This window comes from Rousettus aegyptiacus, unplaced genomic scaffold (genome assembly GCF_014176215.1).
Source record: "Rousettus aegyptiacus isolate mRouAeg1 unplaced genomic scaffold, mRouAeg1.p scaffold_m13_p_10, whole genome shotgun sequence".
Taxonomy (NCBI): Eukaryota; Metazoa; Chordata; class Mammalia; order Chiroptera; family Pteropodidae; genus Rousettus; species Rousettus aegyptiacus.
In genome coordinates, this window is record NW_023416285.1 from 66659733 (window position 1) to 66687160 (window position 27428).

At 35.5% G+C, this 27428-nt stretch overlaps 1 protein-coding gene across 2 annotated transcripts in view; it reads right to left on the reverse strand.

Moving 5' to 3' along the window:
• SLAIN2 (SLAIN motif family member 2) overlaps positions 1–23895 on the reverse strand; it is a 65624-nt gene extending 41729 nt beyond the window's left edge. The window contains exon 1 of one of the 2 annotated variants that reach the window (XM_016128164.2): positions 22997–23895. In XM_016128164.2, coding sequence (XP_015983650.1) covers positions 22997–23385 — 389 coding nt within the window. In that variant the 5' untranslated portion in view covers positions 23386–23895. The remainder of the gene's footprint in view (positions 1–22996) is intronic. The other variant, XM_016128162.2, reaches the window with a different exon arrangement.
• Positions 23896–27428: the final 3533 nt, after the last annotated feature.

Below are 27428 nucleotides of genomic sequence, written 5' to 3' on the forward strand. Positions count from 1 at the left end.
AATCTTTCTTTCTACTTCCCATGTCCCTTTCTACTACAAATTACACAAAAATCTACCATTAGTAATTTATTCCTTTTAGTTAAGCAGTACCCATTCTGTAGCCCTCTTTTTGAACAATGACACGTCATAGAAAAGCAATACTTTAAGTCTTTAATAACTTAATATGAATCAATTTATGAAACTGTCAATCTTAGGAAAAAAGAGACAGTATTTTATAAGCTGCTGGGTAAGATATAAAAAAAGAAAAAGAGAAGTATAAGACAAGGGTGGACTATAATTTCCTACTTCATAGTTTTTCCTCAGATTAGTCCTGATTATTTTTTTATGAATTTTTTTATTTAAGTATACTTAGTATACGATATTGGTTATATTAGTTGAAGGTGTACGAAACAATTTTATACCTTACATTGGGATGACCCTACTAATTTCTAGTAATCATCTGTCACTGTGCAAGCTTATTACAATATTATAGACTATATTTCCTCTTCACCGTTCACCCGTTTCCTTTTCTGATAATCATCCCTTTGATGTTTGTTTTTTATTTTTGTTTGTTTTGATTTTTTACATTCTACATACAAATGAAACCATATGATATTTATCTTTCTCTGCCTGATTTATTTCACTTAGCATCATACCCTCTAGATTCATCCATGCTGTTGCAAATGGCGAAATTTCATTCTTTCTAATTGCCGCATAATATTCCACTGTGTGTGTGTGTGTGTGTGTGTGTGTGTGTGTGTGTGTATACCACATCTTCTTTATCCATTCATCTATTGATGGATTGCTTCCCTGTCTTGGCTTTTATAAATAATGCCACAATGAACACAGGGAAGTATGTATCTTTTCAAATTAGTATTTTTATTTTCTTTGGATAAATACCCAGAAGTAGAATTGCTGGATTGTATGTTTTATCTATTGCTACTTTTTTGAGGAATCTCTATACTGTTTTCCATAGTGGCTATACCAGTTTGAGGTCCTACCAACAGTGCACAACGGTTCTATTTTTGCCACATCCTTGCCAATACGTGTTGTTGACTTTTTGATAACAGCCATTCTGACTGGTGTGAGGGAGATTAGTCTCAATTATGTCAATTGATATTACTTTATTTCAAATGCGACTCCATGTAAAAAGTGTGAAGTTGCTTGAATTCTAACCAGAGTGTTTTTTAAATTAAGACGCTTCAAGTGGAATTTATAAAGTAAACAAAATTATGCTTTGATATATCTACACAGTTAAATGTCTCAATAAAAGGAGTTATTCATTTCATATTTTACATTTATCAAGTTAGGGCAATAAAATGAAGTGTATTCTGGTATTTTAAATATATCTTTACAGTACCAGAATCAACAAACTACTTTCTAATGGCAATATGTACATTTTCCATCCCTCTTCTCTTCTCCTATATCTATCACTAAAGTCTGTCACTCACATCGGTTATTTAACTCTGATCAAGATGATCAAGACTAATAAGGAAAATGATCATTTCTTCAGTCCACAGGTCATACTCATCTGGACAAAAAAAAAAAAAATGAAATAGAATCTCAATTTATGAAATAACTAACAATTCAAAATGAAACCAGTGGGGTTCATTCTCTTTCCAACTTAAATACTGCAAATGTCTCATAACAAATCTCTACCTCAGCATCCCAGCTTTAATTATAATAATTATCATATACTGATATTCTTTCTATGTTAGCAAATATTTAGCAAGCAAACATCTATAGATGAACATTAAAAACACTTGATATTATCACCACTCTTTCAATATATAATTTTTCCTTGCACTTAATGGTTTACATAATTTACCAACACAACTCATGTGTACTTAGTATGTTCCTCTACTATTAGCCATAAAACACATTTTAAAAAGTGCAAGGAAACAAGCCCGATCCCGTCTGATCTCAAAAGCTAAGCAAGGTCGGGCCTGGTTAGTAGTACTTGGATGGGAGACCACCTGGGAAAACCAGGTGCTGTAGGGTAAAAAATAAGAAATACAGGGTTGTAAGCTGACGAGGTCCTTGCAATCTGAAAGGTCAAACAAAGGTTGCCTCATCTTAAAAAAAAAAAAAGGAACATGAGTGAGCCTCAAAAACGTGCTCAATGAAAGAATCAAAACACAAAAGAACACATATTGTATGATTCCATTTATGTGAAATGTCTAGAAAATGACAAGGGATAGGAAGTAGATTAGCTGTTACCTAGGGCTGGAGGTAGGAATGGGGATGAGGTTTCTTTTTAGGGTGATATAAATGTTCTAAAATTATATGGTGATGATGATTGTGGTAACTGTATTGTGCTTGTAAATAGAACAAATTCACTGAAATATACAATGCATTTTATGGTACATAAGTTATACAGGTATGGATAAATTTTATAGTACGTAAATTATATCTTGATAAAGGTGTTTTATAAAGCATCTTTAAAAAATACAGAAAATATTATTAACTAAATGAATTAAGCATCAGTAATTCAAAATCAATTAAACTAAAACATCATTATTGTCTCCCCTATACCCTGTGAATGGTGGCTTTCCTGTTTTTTTGCTGATGGCACTGTAATTCTTTCAGTTACAAAAGCTAAAACTTAAGAGTACTTTTGGAATCCTTCATCTTTTTTATTTCCTACTCTCACCAAAAATCTGAAACCAAGCCCTGTAGATCCTACATGTATAATATACCTTTCCCCTATCATTTCTCTATGTACTCACTTAACTGGTATTAAAGAATGCTTCTTTCCTTTTATTAACAGTTAAATGTGGAACCCACCCATACCTAGAGTGATAAAAAGGGGGATACTGATTTAATAGTCCCAGGGGTATGCCAATTATCTCCTACCACTTTATGCTCTTATTTCTGGGACCCATCACTACCAAGTAAAGTTCGACGGCTTTGATTCATATGGCACTGGCACAAAATTCTTCTTCAGTTAGAACTGTGGTTGGTTGACTTTTCGAAGTACTTCTAAACCTGCTAGAAGACACTGTAGCTGGGCTGTAGCATGTACTGGGATCCTCCTTTAGAAGACCAAGGTGTTTCAGTCCCTGAATTTTAAAGAATATCCCAAATAAAAATATTTGCAATAACTATACACATCATCTCCTTTGCTCATTACTTACAAACACATATCCTCTTCAAAATAACCATTTTACTATTAAAAACATTTTTTCCTCTGATGCTTTCAAATTTCATAAGCAATAATATATGGTTTAGTCAAGAAGGGCTTATTTCTCATGGACACAGCCAGTTTATTGATTGCTAATGCAACTTACAACAGGTTGAGATTTGTCAAGTTTTTACTTGCCAAAAAAAACTGAAACATATTATTTCATTACCCTATTTCTGCTAAAATTAATTCATAGAGGCCCAATGGGGAGCTGAGTCTCCACTCCTATTTAGCAAAAGAAGGCAATGGGAAGGGGGACACCCCAACTCCCTTTTCCCCAACACCATGTGTCAGTGATTTACACCCCTCATCCATCAGGAAAGAGGTGGTATGAGCCACTGCTCCACTGTGCTGAGTGAGAGCCTAGCAAGGAACAGAACATCCACCTCCACCCAGGCCCATGCACTATACCTATAAGGTAACTGTCTACTAAAAAAGGGGAAATATAATTATGAGTCTCACAACATAGAGCCCAGAATGTTCAAGTTATGACTGGAAATCACTCATTATACTAGAACACAGTTAAAGAAGACCGAAGAATAGAAACAATTGAGTCAAATTGAAAACAGTGAAATAAACAATTAAATAAAATATAAATGACAGACAAAATCCAATGATACCAAAATATCAGAGAGTTGGAATTTAACATAAGAAATACTACTAGAGACAAAGAGAAACATTATCAATAAATTAGGAAGATAAAGCAACTAAATGTAAACATACCTAATAACAGTAGTAAAATTGAAAGAAAAAAGACAATTCAGAAATTTGGTTTAGAGATTTCAATAGCCCCCTCTCACTAACTGAAAAAGAACTATATGAAGAATCAGTAAGGATATAAAAGACTTGAACAACATTATCGACTTTACTTAACCAACATTTATGGAACATTCCACCCAATGATAACAGAAAACATATTCTTTTTAAGTGCGCATGAAACATTCTCTAGGACCATCATCTAGATCATAAAAAAGGTTTTCTGAATTTAAAATAACTGAAATTTTCAAAGTCTTGTTCTTTCACTGCAATGGAATTAAATTAGAAATCAAGAGAAATTTCATAAATCCCAAATATTTGGGAATTAAATAACACAAATAACCACAGGTCAAAGAACACATCACAAAGGAAATTAGAAAATACCTTGAACTTAAAAAAAAGGTCTCGAACTGAATAAAAACAAAACTATAACATACCAATAATTATGTGAAGCTAATGAAGTATTTGGCGGAAAATTTATAATTTTAAATACATTAGAAAAGAGTTCTCAAATCAACAATCTAAGCATTAAAAAAAAAATAGCAAATTAAGCCCAAGACAATAAGAAGGAAGGAAATTATAAGTATTTGTAGAAATCAATGAAACAGAAATAGAGAAAAAAAGAAAAGTTTTTTTCAAAATACACAAAAAAATTGATATTTAGTTAGATTTACCTAGTGGGGGGTGGGGAGGGGGGAACACATGAATTACCAAAATCAGACATAGTGAACATTGCTATAAATACTATCCATATTAAAAGTATTTTATTATAAGAAAATATTATAAGGTAATATTATGAACAACTTTATGCCAACGAAACAGATAACTTAGATAGGTTAGACAAATTCCTAGAAAGATACAAGTTACCAAATGGAACTCAAGAAGAAATAGAGAATCTAAAGATATTTATAAAAAAAATTTAAATTAGTAATTAAAAATTTTCCTAAACAGAAGCAGCCTGGGCCCAGATGTCATCACTTATTAATTTTATCATTATTAAGGAAAAATAAGGACAATCCTACACAAGCTGTGTCAGAAAAATAAATTTAATGGTGAAAAGTTGAATGCTTTTCCTAAGACTGGGAACGAAGTTAAGGATGTACACTCTCACGACTTCAATTCAGTGCTGTACTGGAGCATCTAGTCAGTACAATAAAGCAAGAAAAAGAAATTAAAGGAATCAATAGTGGAAAGAAAGTAGTAAAACTGTCTTTGTTCACAGAGAACATAATCCTATATATGAAGAGTCCTTTGAAGGAATCTACCAAAAGAGGATAAACAAATAAAAAAAAAAAACAGAATAAATGTGTTTATCAAGGTTACAGGATATAAGATCAACAGGCAAACAACCAATTGCATTTCTACAAATTATCAATGAACAATCTGAATTGGAAATAAATGTAACAACTTCATTCACATCATAAAAAAGAATAAAATACTTAGGAATAAATTTAACAAATGAAATGCAAGTTATACACTGAAAATGATAAAACACTGCTGAAATTAAAAATGACAATAAATGGAGAGATGTACTATGTTCACGGATTTGAAGACTCAATATTGTCAAGATGTTAATTCTTCCAAATTCTTCCAAGAATCAACACAATACCTAAAAAGAATCTCAGCAGGCATTTCCATAGAAATTAATAAGCTAACTCTAAAAGTTACATGAAAATGTCAAAGGCAAAGAACGGCCAAAACAATTCTAAAAAATTCTTTTTAATTCTGTGCCAGTTTCCTTTGCCCTTAGGATAGAGTCTTTTCAAAAAAAAAAAAAAAAAAGAAAAGAAAAAAAGGTTCCCACAGCCTTAAGACACAAGCAATGAAAATCTTGTTTTTGTACTTTTACTTCATACTCTCTTCCACTACTCAAAATCTAAATAACAGACATATGGCACTAATTCTAGTCCTGGAAAACCCAATACTTTTGCTTCTAGGTCACTTGTGCCTGCTGTTCTCCTTGCCTGAAACAAACTCATTTCACATCTTGTTTACCTCATCCTCACCCTCCCCTGCCTAACTTCAGCCAGCTCATTCCTACTTTCTACCTAGTTTTAGCTTAAATATCACTTCTTCAGGAAAACCTTCCTTGAACACCTCTCATAGAATTTGTCCCCTCTATGTGAAACAAGGTTTTTTAACAAAGCATCTTTGCCTATAAATTAGATATCCCCTATCAAATAGGAAATTCCACCTCCCTCATTCCGATTTCAAAAAACTTACTTTATACTTTATTTATCTTTCTCTTGTCTGAATTTTCTGAGTTGGTATTTATAGTTGAAAAATGTGTTAGAGGTGATAAAAATGCTACAATATGGATGAACCTCAAAAACATGCTAAGTAAAAGAAGTTGGCCACGAAAGACCACATATTATATCATTTCACTTATATGCAACGTCTAGCATTGACAAATTTATGAGACAGAAAGTAGAGAGGTGGCTGCCTACGGATAGGAGAGAGGGTGGGGGGAAGAGGAATGGGAAGTGACTGCAGGGTACAAAGTTTCTTTTGGGGATGCTGAAAATATTCCAAACAATATAACAGTGATGATTGAACTACACTGCAAATACATTAAAGATCACTGGATATTAAAAACCACAGAACACTTTAAACAGATGAATCTTTTGATATGTAAGTTATAGTTAATGAAGCTGTTGTAAAAAATCTGTTAGAAATTAATCGGCCTTTCAAGATACAGCTTTTTCCCTTATAACAATCATTACAAAGAAATTAAACACCATCAAATATAATTTATGCATGTGGTTAAATACTGAACTAGTAGAAATGTAATTATTAATATGAATATTATGAAACTGATAATAAGGAATCATATTTTGGACCATATGTCATACCTACCTGTATCATATGACTGATGATAAAACCTAAGAATAAAACTTTATTATTTTTTAAAAGTGTAAAAACATTCAGCAATGCAGAAATATGTAAATGTATGGAGTGATAACAATCTCTCTCACCCCACCAATTCTATCCCTTAAAGTTATTTACAGTATGTAGTATGTCTCTCTTGACTTTTCTGTGCATATACATATAGCAGATATATAATTAAATGATGCAGATAAGAAGGGAGACTGGAGTGACTGGCGAATTTATGGTAATCAGAGTAATCATTTCATGTTGCATAGTCAGCTGAAGCTAAGGACAACAAAAATTTAACTTTACTTAAGGTAAAAATAAGTTATATTAAAAATTGTTATTAAAATAGATTTCTTTAGATTGGTGTGCAACTATTACCAAGGAAAATCATCAGACTTTAATAGCTCAAATTCATCCTTCTGTATTTATTGAGCAGGCATAGTCAGGGCAAAAGAACAGAGCCTTTTTTCTTCACAAAGACTGATGTGTAATCCCTGGCACAGTGATTAACATTTAGAAATAATCAAATACTTGCACCTGAATAAATACTGAATAAAGCAACCATGTTCACAATATTTAAAAACACATGTGAAAAAAGATTAAAAAACCAAAGTAAATAAGATCAAAGTGGCCATTTTGAGTTTTATGTTTCTATTTTATAATTGGGTTTTTTAAATTACTTTCATTAATAAAAGTGTCTCTCGTTTTACCTGCAATTTAATATAATATAAATATAATAATTCTAAACCATTAAGATACATTACTTTATCATGATTTAACAAACCTTCTTAGTCAACATGGCAATAATATTATTGTCATTTATATATTTTCAATGTTATTTGATATTTTATAAACGTTATTTAACATGCCAGGCATGGTTTCAGTATTTTAAATATACTAAGTCTTTCAATCTTCACAATGAACCTATGAGATAGGTACTATTACAATACCCACTTAACAGATGAGGTCGTTGAGATACAGTGAGGTAAATGACTTGTCCAAGGTAGTATAGTTATTAAGTGGCAAAATCAGGATTACTCTAGAACCTGTGCTATTAACTATTAAACTTTACTGCCTAACCATTTTTAAAAATGCAAAAGATCCTTGAGTTAAAGACTTCAATATAGAAATCATACTAATAGCTTCCTGCTGTTTCTTGCTCTCTTCTAAGCCTGACCAACATAAAATGTAAAGTTGTAATCAATTCCACTATTCCAACACAAAATCACAAGTCAATTGAAAAAAAATCTTCAGTCCACACACACACACACACACAGTCTTTTTGAAATTTTAGACTGATCATCATGCCATTTATCATTATATTTGGCCCACTAGCTGACTTAAAGACATACATGTATATGAAGAAATATAAAATACCCTTTCGGTTTTTAGAGAACTATCAGCACTGTTACTACCTGTAATGATGGTAATTATTACTAATTAATAAGGTCTTAGAACAGTTTACAAGCACTAAAGTAGCATTAGTTGCAGGGCAGAATACATATATAATATACGTAACAGCAGGTATAAGAGAGCATACAGCATTGGGAACCAAAAAATAAGGCAGGACAAAAAGAGCAGACAGAAGAAAAGCTTTAAAGTAGTAAATTCCAGACTTTTAGATAATGATGCTCTATGCTTCCATTTTCATTTCATGACTCTCTTCATTCTCATTCCAATATGGCATGGGTTTCTTAAGAAAATGAAAAAAAATTTTGTAGTCCCTAAGATATCACAGAACTAAGGTTGGAAATGGCTTCTTTATAAAGACAAACTTCTAGTGTTTGAGGCCTACCCATGTACTGCTGAGAAACAATTACAGTAGGACCAACCGAGAGTGTAGCCATCAGAAACGGAGTTCTTACTTTTTGAGAAAAGACATCAGGAAGACGGGGAGCCTCAAACTACACAAGACTCTCTGAATTGTGGTAAGAGCTGAAAAGCAAGAGAGTCTTTATGTATACTAAATACATATTTTTTTCAGCTACAACCACGCACAAAGATAGCAATCATTACTGACAGCAGAAGTTTTTAGTCCACAGGAAACATAAAAGGGTAAACATAATGTATAGATATGTTACATACACACCAGGTGTGTGTGAGTGTATAATCTCCTCACTATCTCTTTTAGAGTACCTTGGTTGTTAATAGCTAACTTTATCTTTGAAATGCCTTAAATGGGGTCTTACTCTGTACAAGCCACTTTTTAGGCACTTAAAGCCTAAACTTTTAGCAAATAATATATCCTTCAAATCTCGGATAACAATAATAATGCATACTATAATGACTTTTAATTGTCAGCTAAAGTTAGGTTTTAAAAATTAATATATTTTTATTAAAAATAAATAAAAATAAAAGTTAACATGTTTTTCTTAACTGTTAACGTTTCTGCAAAAATATTATCTGAGAAAAGATATGAGCATAAAGTTAGAATCCACAAAACACTTGTAACAAAAGTTTATGAATACAATGAAGATTAAACAACTGTCCTCTCAGAGAATTTTCTATTTGCAGTATTCCTACAGTTCCAAAAATTTTAAAATTATTATAAATTAAAATTTTATCATCTGAAAATATGAACCAAATAACAGGAGGAAATCCAAATATGTGAATTTAGATATACATATTTAAATATATGTATCTAACCATAACAATATGTTAGCTTTAAAATATCAGGTAATTGAAGTGCTAAAGAAGGTTTGGCAACATTTTTAGGTTACGTGCCAGAGTCATGAGAATGGCACACTGTATTCTGCTTACAGAACTAAAGTTAATATTAACACCTGTCCAGACATTCTCTTTTCTTTTGAGTTAAAGAAAAATAAGCATGGGTATATGAGGATTCTTGAAGTGTACTGTATACTGTGATGGTCAGAAAGCATAAAAAACTTTTGGGAAAGGGATAGTATTTTAGAACTGGCACTGCCCTGGAGAGAAAACCCAATCTAATCCTCCATTGTTGGAGTTTATAGTTGTGTGTGTGTGTGGGTGTATGGGTGTGTGTGTGTAAATTATATATAATTATATAACTATTTCTCATATGAGACTCTAAACATCTTAAGGGCAGGAATAAGAACACTTCACATCTCTTATGCCCCACTCTTACAGCCAAAGAAAACTGTCTGGCACATAGTAGAAAAGATACTTGATACTGCAGAATGAGCAAAAGAAATAATTATGAAGAATTTATAGTAGAGCACTGGATTTTTTCCTGAAAAATTATAATCATGGAAATTCTACAGTTATTCTTAATTGTACCATTTGGTTACCCGAACTATAAGATCGGCAGAATTATAAATTTTTCCTATTTTAATTTTTTTCTATTTTACCTTATTTGTTCCTTTCAAAATACCCATATAAATTAACCAGGATCTCTCCCAAGTGACGTATAATCAAATTATCCCAGTACCTTCAAGAGGCAAAATTTAACCTATTTTACAATTTCAGCTTTCTTCTCTTTCCCATCAGTTTTTTTCAATATCACTTATTAAAGTTTAATTAGCAAAGCTATAAGTGATGACATGAGGGTCTGAAAAATACACACTATAAGAGTAAAAAACTAACCTCTTCTGGTTCTTCAGTTTCTATATCACATGATTTTTGTTATTCTATCAACTGCTGCCTCACGAGATACAAACAGATATTTGTTCCTACTATTTCGTTCTATGTTTATTAGAAACTTTTAATCTAAAGAAGTCTTTTTTGTTTGTTTCATCAATATTCAGCTATCATTTTTTGGACATACATGATTTTTCTAATAGTTCTAGTCCTAATTTTTCTCTTGGGTGTGTCACAGAGTTCTAACTACTAAGGACATCCAAAATAGCAAATATCCTCGCACAAGTCTAAAACGGCGCCATTATTTTTCTAGTCAACAAATGAAAATTTTTATGCTAACGTGGACTGTTTTCTCTCTCCACATATTCAATCAACACATCCTATCACTTCATTAACACCCCTTAAATCCATCACTTTCTTTTCATTTTCACTCGCCTTATTCTAGTTTAGACTGTCACCTCACAAAATATAGACTATTATTACAATAATCTCAACTGGTTTCCCCATACCTACCAGACTTTCATCCTTCTAATTTATCCTTTATTCTCTACCACTTACCTCTCTAAAATACAGAACATTATTTCACAGCTAAAAAACTTTCCCATTGAATATAGTTCCAGCTTAATTTTCAAGATCTTGTGTTATCTGATTTAAAACTGTGTCCTTTGATCTTCTCTTCCAAGTACTCCAGTACAAAACCCTTTAGTTTATCTAAACGGGCCAAATAAATGTTCATTTCACATATCACGGACAGTTTAACCACAGACATCCTTGTTAATAGTTTTCACTACAGGATGGGGGAGTGCAATTTTTCTTTCCAGTTTACTCATCTAACTCAAGCCCTACTTCAAGACCAATCAATCCAAGACTTACCTTTTCATAAGGCTTTCCAGCCTCCACAGTTCTTATGACTACTTATCATCTTAACATAGTGCTCTACTCCTTGTAAGCACTCAATAAATGTTTGATGATCACTCGTAGGGTGACCATTCATCCCAGTTTGCCTAGGAGGTCCTAATTTAACCCTGTTTTGTTGGTATCCAAGCACTCCTTAGACTCTCTACTAGTATCCATGTTTGTTTGCACAATATATTACACAATCTCTTTAGTTTTTCCTAATCTTCCGAACGTTACTATTACATGACCTAGAAATGTACATAAAGCAAAATTACTAGAATACCATATGTATTCCTGCAATATAGCACCAAGTGTTTCTGGTTAAGTTTGACACTATACTGTAAGTATGCTTTAAGGAAATACTTGGAGTGATTTTGCCCCCAGAAAACATCTAGAAATGTATGGAGACATTTTTGTTTGGTCAGGGATACTGCTAGACATCCTAAAACTGATAGGACAGTCCTCGCAACAAATTATCTGGCCCCAAATGTCAATATCCTTATATAAGGTCAAAATGATATATTTTTTAAAAATGCATACATTTTATAAGCAGAACTAAAACCCAATATTTAATCATTAACTGATATGATGGTTTTCATGCAATCAATTATAAGTATTTGGGATGAAATGAAAGAATAGCACTATGGATTCAATACTTCGGTTTGAATTCGTTTTGCCACATGCTTCAGGGCACCAGAGATTGGTGAGGCTCAGTTTTCTAGCTCATAAAGGTAGCTGTGCCTTCTGTTCCCACCTACATACTACTGCTACACTAATCTTCCTAAAACACCATTTTGTTAAGAAGAATGCTGGAACACTCAAAAAATCTCCTCCTATACTTCATAGGCCATCTGCAGTATGGCTCCAATGAAATGATCCAATTTTATTTCTCACTTCTTCTGCAACAAACTTCACTTAAGAATCTTCACAGACTTTCTCTTTTACCCTACACGAATGCAGCTTTTCCTATGCTTTTTGATTCTGAAAGAAAAGCAAGAAATACTCTTCCACCTGTACCTAAATCTTAAGGCCTTGCTCTCATATTCAAGTCCATATAAAACTTTCTTCTATGAACTTTCAATATGGATTTCAGAGAGAAAGAAATTCTGTGTTCATTTTGTTTCCAACCTTAACTCTAGCACCTTGAATGCTTAGTATCAAGCTCCACTCAGTCATTTAAAAAATATTTATGTAGCTGCTACTACTGGCCTGGCACGATGCTAGACAGGAATTCAAAGTTGATTATTATACCTCAATTAGAGCTGGCTGTTAGCCTCTCTCATTTACAGAATATACTACTACCAAGACTTATAGTGCCTGCTTATCAAGTTCCAGCTCTCTAAATTCAGGTTTCTAGGATTCATCAGGCTTTTAAAATTTTGTTTCTTAATCCTCTCCAGATAGCTAAAAATAACTGATGACAAAAATTTCATTATGACAAGTCAATGCAAGAGCCATTAATACCCTCTTAGAGGGGAAATTAGCAGGCCCACTCAAAAGATGGTCACATCTTAAAATTACTAAAGGATTCTTTCTATATCTACTAAATAGTTATTAATAAAGATGCATGATCTAATTTCATAATGATAAAACATATTACTAATTAGGCATGAAATGCAATACTTAAAAACTTCCTCACTAACTTGATAACATCTATTAAAGTCCATTCCTTAAGCTTATCAGACTCACAGGTCACTTACAGACTTCGCCTGGCCCACCTCTGCTTCTTATTCGCACCTCTCCAACAAGACAGCCCTTAAGAGTATTTTTTTTACTTACTCAAGAGAGAACAGAAGCTCTTCAATGGAGTAGTGGAGGGCTGTGTGTGGAAAGGGTTTCCTTCTAATAAACTGGGGAAGTAGGAGATAGTTTAATTCATCTTCATAAATTCTAAACCTCTAATTTTTAACTAAGCACTACCTTCTTCATCTTATCTTTCAAAATATTTTCACGGATTCCTATCAGACATTATAGTATTGCGTTATTTTGCTTCTATTTTTTCTCACATTTTAAGCAGGTGCAATCATTTTTTCTTCTCTTCCCTATAGTCCTTTAACATCCTTAAGAAATTTCAATTTTATCCCAGAATTTGAGCTTTTCCCAAATCAGGCAAACTGTATGTTTCACATTTTTGGGCCACATCTAGTTTCAAGATCTAGTTTAAAAGAACTTAAAATTTCACAAAGGAGAGAAAAAAGGTACTCTATGCAGAATGAATATTGAAAGCTACACACAACAGGCATGAATGTTCACATGAAGTTTTCTGGCAAGAGCTAATAAGTCTAGGAAAAGATGAATTGGGAGTTGGACTGCTGAGGGAGGACTTTGATCTTGCTAATCCCCTTTTATTCACTAAGCATAATAATGACTTTTACTCATTTTCAAAACTGAAAACTACCCTTAAGAGAAAAAGAACTTGCCATTACTAAAGATATTCAGAGAAATAGATTTAAAAGAAAAACATCCATGATGCTTTCATTGCTAACGATCTCTCATATACTTTAAACTTAGCACTTTGTCTCCCAAACAGATCGCAATATTCTAATTACAGAAACATGGAGTTTAAAAGGACCCTTAGAAGTAATCTAATTCAACTTTTTACCAGTTTGTAACATCCCTTTACACAGGACCATTCATCAGTCTTTACTGCTGAAAGTTACTTACAACATTTTTTTATTTTTTAAACTAACTTATTTATTTGTTTGTTTATGATGACATTGGTTAATGAAATCCAGGAAGTTTCAGGTGTACAATTTAACAGTAAGGCATACGTATATATATATTGCATTGTGTGTTCGCCATCCATAGTTAGATTTCTCTCTGTCACGACATATTTGACCCCTTTTATCCCATCTACCTCCTCTCCCACCCCAAATTACAACACTTTTTAAAAGCAGTCCGTACTATCCAGGAACAGCTCCATTAGATTATTCCTTATATTAAATAAAAGTTGACCTGCCTCTAATTTATATCTATTGTTCCAGTAATGATCTCCAGAACTATATAGAATTAGGCTAATAATCAATCCTTATTATAGTCCTGTAGATATTTAAAAAGTATTCTCTTCTCAAAGTTAAATATTTAGAGGTTAAATAAATCAAGATCAAATGTTTTCCATTAGGCATGCTTTTCAGGCTTGGTAGAAATCTTGACTCACAATATTAGCTATGTGACTTTGAGTTTAGTTTCCTGACCTGTGAAATGGAGTAACATGACATATGCTACAACATAGGTAACTTTGCTAAAGTTCATAGATGAGCAACGTTAAATGAAATAAGCCAGACACAAAAGGCCAAATACTATATGATTCCACTCATATAAGGTACCGTGAATAGAGAAACTCATAGACACAGAAAGTAGAATGGTGGATGCTGGGGGCAGGGAGAATAGGGAAATGAGGAGTTACTGTTTATACAGAGTTTCGATTTGGACAGATGAAAAAGTTCTAAAGATAGATGGTGGTGATGCTTGAACAACAATGTAAATGTATTTAATATGCCACTGAACTGTACACTTAAAACTGGTTATAATTTTTTGTTTTGTACATTTGACAATAAAAAAAATGGGAATAACAGTAACTACAACTCAAAATTGTGCAGATTAAATAATTTAATATGTATACAATGCCTTATTCAATACTTGGTATACTGAATGTGCTCAAACACATTAGTATTTGCAAACACAATAGTGATTGCAATATACTTTACCAATCACCTGGCCCTTCTTGTCCAAATTCCACACTGTTTAAACATAGGGGCTCTAAATATTTGTTCTATTAATGAAAAAAAAAAATTAAAGCCGTGTTAGAATCACTGGAAAACCACTGCTAAGAAGGGAATAAAACTCTCACCTAGATGTAACTTCTGATTCATTTAAAACACATACATACCCACAAACACACACACCACATTCAAGTAACATCTCCTTAGTACAGAACAGTCTAGAAAACTTCAAGATGTTAATCAGTGAATGACTGCTAAACTATTCAAATAAATGGTAATAATTACATAAATTAAGCTGTTTTATTAACCTAGGCTTATCACATTAAATTATAAGCAAATTTTAACAATAATACCCTATAAAAAGCATACATAAGACAAAGAAGTCATGTAATATAATAAAGTCCATGCTCAGAAGTGAAGGGAAATGAATGAAAATACACGGCAAATAAATTTAAAAAAAAAAAACAAACATATACCTATCTCTAAGTTGGGGAAGTTTATCAATAAAATTTATTGATGAGAACTCAGTCTGAGTTTAAAGCAAAGTGTCTTAAGAGAAAATTGATTTAAAGTATAGGACATGAGGAACTTATCAGATTTCAAAACTTTAAATAATCATCTGCCCTGGCCAGCTAAGATATTAAACAGCTTAAAAACAAAAGGCATGACCACTTGATCTCAAAGTTCATTCCTAATTCCACTTTCTATGATTTTGTGTTCTGTAAAAGTTTCTAGGGGTCCTGCAAAGAGCCTGACAACTCAATATATCAATTTTCCCTAACATTTCTATTCTCAATCTGTTGTCTCCACTACAGATTTAGGGAGTTTATCAGCATTAATGGATCTCTCAAAGAAAAAGGGGAAAAAGAATAAAACAACAAACTTCTGCTAACAATTAATTTTAACAAACACTAATTAGGTAATGCAGTCTCCATCAATAGATATGCAATATTAAACTCTCATCTACGACACTGCAACAGAGTAGATGAATAAACAATCAAAAACTCATTTAGAAAGTATTTCACACATACACTCCTCCCCCTTGTGCCCACATATAAATTCCTTTCCAATCAGCACAGTTTGCAGTAGGGGTGGAGAAAAAAAGAGAATTGAAGAGATGGAGAAGTCAGTTCCTAACTTTGTCCCTCAAAAATAAATATTTTAAATAGTAATGCAAATTTTTTAATGTATTATATACATTTGTTCATCCTTTTACATGAGGTTTTTTAGAAATTCTAATAAAAATCATTAATAAACAATCCTTTCTTTGAGACCCAGGACTTTATCTTTCCCCAGTATTTTAGGTCAATTTAATCAAGAAAATGCATATTTCTGGAAAATTAAACTAAAATTATTTTGTTTTACAAAAATACAGGAGCCTAAGAGTACAAGTACATGGATTAAGTACAGAGAAACTAAGACTAAACTAAAAATGTAACTATTATTGTAAATGTAAAAACAAGTGTAGACCCCAAGAAAAAAGATTGGGCTCCTCACACGCTGTGTATACAGGGAAGAACTGGAGTCCAGACTCTTGGTCCAGCACTGTACCCTGCTTGTTTACAGTGTTTGAGTCAACCCCAGCAGGGAAGCCCTGGTTTCCTCTTTTGACTAATGACCTGAAACCTACCTTGTCCAATCAGAACTATGTAAATTCATCTATATCGACCAATCATAATTGCACATTTTAGAATAATCAGAACTGCACAATTTGGAAACCTCATTGATGTGAAATGGACCCAAATGGAAACCGTGGGCAGGGAAAATTATACCTCTCCTTTGTCTTGGCAGAGTACAATTTAGGCTGCTACCTGAATCTGTCTCTTGGGTTACAGCTCCTTTTGCTCAAATAAATGCTTTTTATCCTTTATTACAGTCTAATATTAATTTTTGTTTATATAAGAATATTTCAGTAGTTGATTACAGACTAATAGGCCAAAGGAGGATATGAATAATGTTACCTAATACAAATTTCAATTCTAGTACAAAGATATAATAGTGATTGATATGGGACCACTTCAAGCATTTAGATATCTGCTGAAAACTTCATCACACACATAGCAGAATATACAAGAAATTCTTGATTGCCTCAACAATTTAATATCTCAAAAGGCTGGGGAAGAAATGAGAAAAAATGGGACCTGTTCTGATCATCACCAATGAATTCACTAGGGATATGAAAATGATCAAAATATTGGAAGAGAGGCCATTTCATCTTAGAATAGAAAATCCTAATCATAAATGTGCAATTTTTAGAAATCTGATCTTAAAAAACATTCACAGCACATTTGATATTAAAGAATTATTTTTAATTAATGAGTGTGAAACTGATATCGTGATTATGTTTTAAAAGTCCTTATTTTCTTCTACAATATTTAGTAATTAAATGATATGATGTTTGGGATAGAATTGGTGTCAAAATATTCCAGGGTGTTGAGGTTTGAATGGTGTACATGAAACAAAAATGGCATGAACTGGTTAAGTGTTAAAGATGATTGATAAGTTAAATGGAGGTTCATTTTACTGTTCACTTTACTTTTATATATGTTTGAAAATTTCCAAAGGAAAAAGATTTTTTTTTTAAGTTTAATGCAAAGATAGACAAACATGGAACTAAAGTAGTAAAGCAGCTGTGATGACAATGATGAAAGCTAACATTTATATATTTAATTCGTGCCAGGGACTGTTCTAAATACTTTATATGTATTACATTTAATTCTATATGGTTGGTACAATAATAATCTCTACAGTCATAAGGACGTTTTGGTCAATGACAAACTGCATATATGAAGGTGGTCCCATAATACTGTAACGGAGCTGAAAAATTCCTATCTCATAGTGATGTTGTTGACACCGTAATATTCTAGCACAACACATTACACACTTACCACTGTGTAACAGTTGCCTACAGTATTCAGTACGAGCAGCCTAATATATAGGTTTATAGCCTAAGAGCTGTACATGAACAGAATGTCACCCCAGAATATGTCTATTTGGCATAAAGGTTATTTTAGGTTGTTTAATTTTTAGAAACAGCAGATAGAGAGAAGCTCTGAAAACCAAGTAGAAGTTTGTAAAAGACATTTACATTTGTAAGGTAAATTTCCCATTTGTCAAGGCATCTCCCTCAGTGTGCCAGGAAGAAGATGACCTTATCTCTAATCTCTATTAACTCTTATCAATGCGGATGGCAAAGACTTAAATCTGCATAACTACCTCACCCTTGTTCACTTGTGCTTTTCTTGGTAACCACCCATAACTGACTCCCCTCACCCCAACTTGTTTTGTTTTGAGCTGAAGATAGTATTTAAGGCGGTGGCTAAAGCCATTTTGGTGAGTTACTCAAGTTTTCTCCCAGGTCTCTCCCATATGTACAGGAAGTATGAGCATCATTAAATTTTTGTTTTTCTCCTATTAATCTGTTTTTTATTATAGGGATATCTTAGCAAGAACTCAGAAGAGTAGAGGATAATTATTTTCTCTCCTGTACAGAGCAACAGGCTATATACACCATACAGCCTAGATATGGAGTAGGTTATACTGTCTAGGTTTGTGTAAATACATAACAATGAAATCTCTAAAAGTATCCCCATCCTTAAGCAGCAGCACATGACAGTATTTCAGAGAGAGGTTCAAGCACAGAGATTAAGTGGTTTGCCTATGGTTACATAGCTGGAGCAGGGAGTCCAACTAGGCTATCCAGTTCCAGTCATGGCTCTAAGCTACAATGTTATCTGACTCCCAGGGGCTCCAAAGGCCAAGTTAAGGCAAGAATTATGAGTACAAAAAGAGGTCCTCATGTAAAGAAATTAATAAAAATGTACATAGGGTTCAGATTGTTAAAAACAAATAACATAAAGACAGAACTGGTGGTGGGAGGGTGAGGGGAATATAATAGCCAAAGGTTAATGACAGTATACATTTATTAAGAATAACATAAAAATGAACAAATATTTAGAATTAGGTAAGGGTTGAAAATTTTAAAATATAGTCTAACTGGGTTTCAGTCCTAGCTCAGCCATATACTTGGGTGACTGTAAGCAAATTATTTAACCTAAGCTTTAATTTCATCTTTAAAATGGGGGTCAATAATAGTTTGACCATACTAAGTTACTAGGAAAATATTGTCAATAAGGGGCTTAGCATAGCATCTGCCATGTCTATACAGTAAATAATTGTAAGCTATAGTAAAAAATAAAAGCAATAAGAATCACAATGAAGGATGTCCATTCTCACCACCTGTATCCAACATTATACTGGATGTCTTAGCCAGGGCAGTTCAGCAAAAAGATAAAAGGCAACCCAGATTGGAAAAGAAGTAATATTATTTTTATTAACAGATGATGTTTGTATATATAAAAAACCCTAAGGAATCTACACACACACAGACACACACACACCCCTACTACAGCTAATAAATGACTTCGGCAAGGTTACAGGATACAATATCAATACAAAAGTCACCTGTATTTCTATATAGTAGCAATGAACAATCAAAAATAAAGAAAATGAAAAAATTCCATTTATAATAGCATCAGAAATATTAACCAGGAATAAAATTAACAAAAATACAAGACTTCTACACTGAAAATTACAAAACATAGTTTAAAGAAATTAAAAAATACCTAAGCAGATGTAAAGATATCCAGTGCCCATGGATTGAAAGAATCAATACTGTTAAGACCCCAATAGTTAAGATCCCCAAATTGATCTACAGATTCAATACAAGCACTATCCAAATTCCAGCTGCCTTTTTGGGTGAAATTTACTGGCTGATCCTAAAATTTATGTGCAAATACGAGACTCTGAATAGCCAAAATAATCTTGAAAAAGAACAAAATTGGAGGACTCACACTTTCCAATTATAAAACTTACTAAAAAGCTACAGTAATCATGAGTCGGTAGTGGTATAAGAATAGTCATAAGTCAATGGAATGGAATTGAGAGTCCAGAAATACATTTAAGAGCAATTGATTTTCAACAAGAATTTCAAGACAATTTAATAGGGACAGAAAAGTTTTTTCAACAAATGGCACAGACATTTTACACCTGGGTAGCCGCATGCAAAAAGAATGAAGTTGGACCCCTACCTCACGCTATGTAAAAACTCAAAAGGAATCAAAGCAAATGTTGGTAAGGATCCAGAAAAACTGGAACCCCTGTGCTTAAATCTTGACTCCATCATTTACTGTGTCATTTGATGCTTAGAGAGATTGTTTCCTTACCTAGATAATGATACCTACCTCATAAATGGATAAAAATTAAATGCAATTAAGTGCAAAAATGTTTGTAAGCTGCCTGGCCTAGCCTGACACACTGTGATACACAATGATGTTAGTTCCTTACTCTGGACTTTTCCTAGTTGTTCTAGAATAGTGTTTTTCAAACTGAGAGTTACAATCCTTTAATGCGTCACAAATTAGTGGGTTGTAACCAGTATTTTTTCCTAAAGAAACAGAATAGAAAATATTAGAGCATACTACATGTACTAAAAGTAACTGCGGTTTAATGAAACTTTTGTTTCAATTATTCATATATATGTGTGTACTAGGCTATGATATAAAATGTATCATGAAACTGCTCCCCCCAAACCCCCCAAAAGGGGGCTGTGAAAGCCACTGTTCTAGAGCACTGTTTTCTCAGTAGGTTCTATAAATATCAGTTCCTTAGGAGCTCAGATAAGTTTAGGAAACAAACTGGAACACTTAGAGATTTACTATACTCAATACGCATTAGCATATCAAGAAAAGCAGCATTAAAAAACCTGTTGTTTTTGTTGAACCTCAATTTTCCCATATATATTTGACCAAAGACCCACCATTATTTTTTCACACCATATTTATTAACACATTCAGAACATATTTATTAACACATTATATAGTACACATTTGGACAAAAAAAATTCCTCTAGATGAAAAAGAAGGCACAATGAGTATAAGTTACAGAAAGCAGTCTTTTAGTTTGCTAAGGAAAAACTCTTGTGACTTTTTGAATCTCTTTCCTTGCCACTATTACCCACCTCTTCTAACTTACATATCCAAAAGCACTTTAAATATATCTATCGAACTTTCATTCACAATTTTTTTTTCAATAAAAGTACAGAACACCTACAAAATCAAGATATGCAGCCAGGATCAAAGAAGTAAGCAGGAATCATCCAGTCAAAAACTCTGGCATAGTATTTAAGAAGACTTGCTTTACTTCAACAAACCCTATACTCAGAAACCAAAGCAGCAATACTTAATCCACTTCTCCAAGTGGAGTCAATGTGTTCTAATAATACATAATCTAAAATGGGCTGATGAGTGCAGCTAATTCTCATTAAAGCATCATTATCATCACTTGGAAGAGACATGTGATGATATTTAGATGATTCTGGATTCTTTTAAAGCATATACACACCCAAGATTCCTTTGGGAGGACGTGATTTCACACTAATATGAAAAACTGTCACTATCATTGTCAGTTCTAATAATATTTGGTACCACTTGACAATAAAATAAAGACTTGACTGACATCTTATAATCAAGAGTATCTCTGTAGTTCAAACCTTCCTAACTGGGAGTTACAAATATCTCTGACTCTGCTCTAGCAGTTGTCAGAGCATAAAATTCCCTTCCCACTCTCCCTTCCCCCCAAAGCCACCTCTCCTGAAAGTTTGTCTCAACTACTTTAAACTATTATTTTCTTCCCAAATTCTGAGCACTCTCAGTACCTTTTGTTCCTATCACTTGTTGGCAATTCACTTTTTAGTGCTAGCTTATTTAACTGCAAAAAATTTGGCTGCCAGGGAGCCTGAAACTGCCTTAATGAACAGGGATCAACTTTTAAGAATCTTTAGAATCTCCCACAAGATCTTTTAAGAGCTTATTAAATATTTTATTTAAATAACTTATGAGGAACAGCAGGTAGTCTTGGAGAGTTTACCACATGCCAGACCTAGTGCTAAAAGCATATATGGATGACTTCAATTTTCTCAACTCTATAAATTAAAAACTGTTACTTTCTCCACCAAATAAAGAAAATGAGGTTCAGAGCAACTTGCCCAAGGTCACACAACAATAAGCGGCAGAATCAAAGCCTGAATCCAGGCAAAGCTCTTATCTACCTGAGGACACTGTGAAGTTACAGCCCTGCAATACCGAGTCCATGAAGGATTTCGATTTTACTAACTTCAAAGTTTCAATTTCAACAAAGCAGAATTTTATTTTATTTTTTTTCTGCTAAAAATTAAAACTTTATAAAGAAGCAAATTAAGAGGAAGAATTTCTCATAGACAGCTTTAAGGGAGACCGCCTCCCATGCCCTTTCTATTTATGGAAGTGATATTAAGGTGTGGGTCACAATTTTATCAAGAAGTGGCTTATGACAATACAGCTTTGGCATAGCTTTTTAAATGGGGTTCTTGGAAACAGCCAGGGCTCTTGTTCCACCCTCGTCTCTACACAAAGAAGCACCATCCTCTACCCTCTCCACACAAAGCAAGCTTTGCCCCACTACCCAAAGGGGAGTACTGAATCACACTGTCTCCCTATCGCCGTCAGAAATGTACCCATCTCCCACTCGTCCAAAACACTGAGCTCTGCACGAACTGAGACTACTATGGTCTGCTCCCTGCTCCCGGTGATACCGCATAAAGCAGACCCCTCCCCAACATCCCAAAGCCAGTGTTTCATTTCACACAAAGCAGGATCCCTTTCTACAAAGCAGTTTCCCACCTTCGATTGCTTCCATGGCCAGCAGCCCTTCCCAGGCTGTGCCAATTCACAGACCCCAATGGGGGCCAAAACCCAAAGGGTCCACAACCCAGAGAAGAACTAGCTAGAAACCCCTTTCCTCTCGCACGCTTCAAATTCCCAACTCCAGCTGACCTTTCCCCCAGCCAAGGCAAGGAAACCACGAGTCCCTATCAGAGAGTGGATCCGGCTACACAATGCGAGGTGTCCTACCAGGGGGACCCCTCAGAAGACGCTCTCCGCCCCCGGGCCCGTCTCCGCCCAGCCCCGGCCGGGCGCCCCACGCTCACCAGCTCTCCTCCTCCTCCTCGCAGCCTGACAGGCGCTCCAGCTCCTCGGGCCGCAGCGGCTCCACCTCATCCAGCAAGCCACCCTCGCCCGCTGCCAGCAAGGAGGTGGCGTCCCGCAGTTCCTCACTACTCGTCCGCCTCGGGCCCGACCCGGCGCCGCTGCTCGACTTGGCGTTGAGGCCCAAAGGAAAGCCCCGAGGGGACGCCGAGCCGGAGGAGGGAGTGGACGCGCCAGCCCGCACCGGGCTGCCGGGCCCGAGGGAGCCGGCGCCCTGCACGGCCCCCGAGCGGCTCCTCAGCTGTTCATTCTGCTTCTCCAGCTTCTTCACCAGCTCCTGCAGCTTCCGCACCTCCTGGTCCGCGTTCACGTTGGAGTTAACGTCCTCCATCCTGGCCCCGCCGCCTCTGCCGCCCGCCACCCGATCGGACTCACAGCGACAGGGAAAGAGCCGGAGCTGAGAGGCGTCGCGCCGCCGCCGCGCTCACTCTAGCCGAGGCGCCGGCATAGAGCAGGGCCAGGCCCCACCGCCAGGGTCCCCCCAGCTCGCGTTCCGAAGCGCCGCTGGCCCCAGCCGAGCCGCCTCATCTGCGCCGGCTCCAGGATTGGGGGAGGCGGCGCCAATATCCGCCCTCAGCCGCCATCTTCCCTCCGTCCCTCCGCCCCCCTCGACCGTCCCCGTAGGTGACCTCAGCGCGTCGAGGGTGGACGCGGCCGGGCCCGGAGCTGAGAGGACTGGCGCCGATCTCGCCGCGGGGCGGGGCCGGGGGCGGGGCTTCAGCCGGAAGGGGCGTGCCTGACCGGTGCGCAGAGGAGGGACGCTGCCCGGCTGGAGTGGAAGAGCTGTTCTGGACTCGAGCGGGCCTCGAGTTGGGAAGGCTGCCTCCCTCTGACGGAATGGAGGCGTGAACTTGCACCGAGTGGGGTTGATATCGCGAACTGAGACTCTCTCGTCCCTGCCTATTGGTTTTGGGCCTAGGGCGTGTACTGTATTCTCCACCCCTAAACATCGGCGTGTGGGACCAGCGGGCGGATCCGGTATTTCCTTCCGGCTGGTTCTCGGGTAGGCGCTCAGCCGGGCCCCGTGGAGGGACAGTAAACTTTATATGTTTGTTCAGCAAATATTTATTCGATGCCTACTTGAAATAAGAGAGCCTCAGGGCTAGCAGGCGCGTCAAATTATCTGTGATCCGTCTCGGAAAATGCGAAAACAATCCCAGATGGTTAAGAGAGACCAAAGGTCAAAATAATAACCACAAATTGTTGAGTGCTTACTACGGGCCAGACACTGCTAAGCACTTTAAACGCATTATCTCACCGATTGAAAAATAGTGTTCCCTACTTAAAGTTTACTGCATACTGGCACGGAAGCGGGATGTAGAAAACCGCTCCTCTCTCGTCGCCTTTGTCCATGAATTCATGCCTAATCTGCTCTTCGAATCAGTCTTCTTCGGAAAAAATTTTTCATAGTGAGTCTTGACTTTGTGTATTAAAAGTACTTAGTCAACATATTGACATATACCGACTAATGTTGAGAGATGTATGAATGTAAAAATCTGCCTTTGGCACTCGTTTATAATGTATATTACAGACAGCAGAACTAAAAAACATTTAAATGCTTTGGTATTGATCGTGGTTAATTCCTTTTCATATGTCAATTGTGCACTACTTGGCTTTTGTTTGCAAATTTCCTCTAATTGCTTCCACCCTTAGCGAATAATGATCCATCCTGTCCTATTACACCTTGGTGTGGCCTCATAGGCCATGGCTTAGGGCTTCTACCCTTTAGCCTTTCCATGCTGTATTTTCCTTGCCTGGAATAGCCTATCTGACAAATCCGATTTCTTAAAACCAATGTTCACCCATCTAGGAAAACTCTTCCTGAAAATTCCACAAAGATTTAGTTGTTCTGTTTACTCTAGCATTACCTGATCAAGAGTTTCCAACAGGCTTTTTCTAAGAAATCTTTTTTGTTTATTTTTGTGTGTGTACTTGATGAAAAAGGCCATTCATTTTTGTTTTCCATATCTAGTATAGTATCTGACACAGTGGACATTCAATACCTGGCCTATTGAAAGTTAGGTAGAATATAAATTCTGACAGGTGTTTTTATTCATAGCAAAAAAAGCATGAGTTTTTTGAAAGTTTCCTGACTAACTATAAATATTTTCCTAGCTATTCATACCCAGTCAAAGGATGTCTTTGTCTGCTAACACACAGTAATTGTGAAGTAATATGTGTTATCTGTATAATGCATATTCGAATATCATTGTTGTCTCTGACATGTCTGAACTAGTTGCCAGAGGGTTAAACATCATGAGGACTTCACATATAACACTTTTCACTTGGCATTTAATGGTTCGTGAAATAGATTCCAACTGTAACGATAACACTTCAAATATATTCCCTTAAAGAAATAGTTCACATGACATTATGAAGTTAAACACTAATATTCCTTGGGGTAAGGAGAGGTTGGTGTGATGTGAAACGATAAATTGAGAATCAGAAGGCCTGATGGCAGATTTCAGCTATACCACAAATATAATCTCTGGTCCTTAAGCAGGACATGCTGGCTCTATATTTGAAATATGTCTAAATACTTCCAAGCACATCTACTGCTAAACCTCTAGTTCAAGTTGATATGTTCTCGTTTAGATTACTGTAGTACTCTCTTAATGGGCTTTTGTACTTGGCTGCTTACATTCTGTGATGCACACAGCAACCAGATAATCCTTTGTGTAATTAAGTCAGATCAGGTCAGTTTCCTACTAGGAATTCTCCACTTGCTTCTCAACATACTTAAAATCCAAAGTCCTTCTCAACATACTTAAAATCCAAAGTCCTTTCCTTAACCTGTAAGACAATACTTGGCAACTTCAGCAAGTATTGCATTGACTACCACCCTTCCCCTCCATCATTCTACTCCAAGTCACTCTGATAGTTTTGATAGTCTTTAAATATGCCAAGCATGTTTAGACTTTTGAAAATGAACTTGTTTTTCCCTCTGTCTCGTATCTTATTCTTCCTTCACATTGTCCCATTACTGACTCTCTCCATTCTGATCTCAGCTCAAATATCACCTACATTCATCATCCTTATTATTAATATCCTTATAAAATAGCATCTCTGACATTCCCCATCCTCTTAGCCTGTTCCATTTTCCTCAGATGAATTATATATTTCTTCCTTTGTTTATTTCCTATCTCTCCCCAGTGGAATGTTAACTGTGAGAGAATAGGACTCACTGCTATAGCCCTGGTGTGCCTAGAACATTGTCTTCTGTATGGTAGGTACTCAATAACTGTTGGATGAATGAAGGCATTTAGGTCATGTGAAGGCTCCTGAAAGAGAATATCAGATAAATGTGTTTGTTGTGTCTCAAATCATTAAAACAGAAATTCCTAATAATAATTAATGGTTCTTTTTTTCCATTATATTTTCCTCTTCCAAAAGAGCATCATGTCATACTATATATGTCATCCTCAAAACTAGGTCATTCTCCACTTCCTGAGTGCCAGCAGTCCTTAAGAACTGCTGAGATGAGAAACTCTCAGGTTCTCACTGGAAGTATGAGAACAAGAAGATTTCTATTCTATCTTAAACTGTGCAAGGATCCTTCTCTTTCAGCTTAACTGTGATACTGTCTTCTCTACTGACACAGGAATGTTAGAGCATGTTTTTTTAAAAGTCACTCTAAAAGTGACTCTTATGTGGAGTAAAGCTGGTAGTGTCTGAGGTATGCATCACAGTTAGCCCAACTTGCTTTTCAGGTGCTGTCTTTAATGATAAACTTGGCTTGTTGCTGAATGAAGGAGTTGCTTCTTTTCTAGGTAGGTGTGGCCCTTTCTAAAACTTGCTCCTACATGCATGTTAGCTCTTGGTGAAACTCCTGAGCAAGTGGAAAATATTACAAACCACTGAAAGTATTTAGACTAAAAATTTATTACTCAATGGCTTAAAGGTATTTAGCAATCCTAAAGACTTAAATCGAGATATATCTGTGTGTGTCTGTGCATGAGCACATACCCAAAATTAGTTTAGAAATTGCTTGGCACTTAACAAATATTTGCATTTGTTCAAAAAATGCTCAAATTCTTTGAAGAAAACTCTACTATTCAATACATCTATTTTATCTTCACAGGCACACACTAGTTATTCCTCTGTTTTTTCTTCCTCACCAGCATCTTTCCCCCAGATGTACCCTTCTTTGGTCTTTCAAGGGGCCTCTTCTTCACTGCCTCGGCACATTCAATTTAAGAAGGTATCCCTGGAATTTTAAAGACTAGGTACATAAGAGATTCTGAATTGAAATCTTGGAGGCAAAAAAAAGGGGCCAAAGATTTGGACCTAGAATTTTTTCAGATTTTACAGTTGCGGAATACCTCAGAAATGCCCATAATGGCAAGCATAACTTCCTTAAGGAGGTCCTCTGGT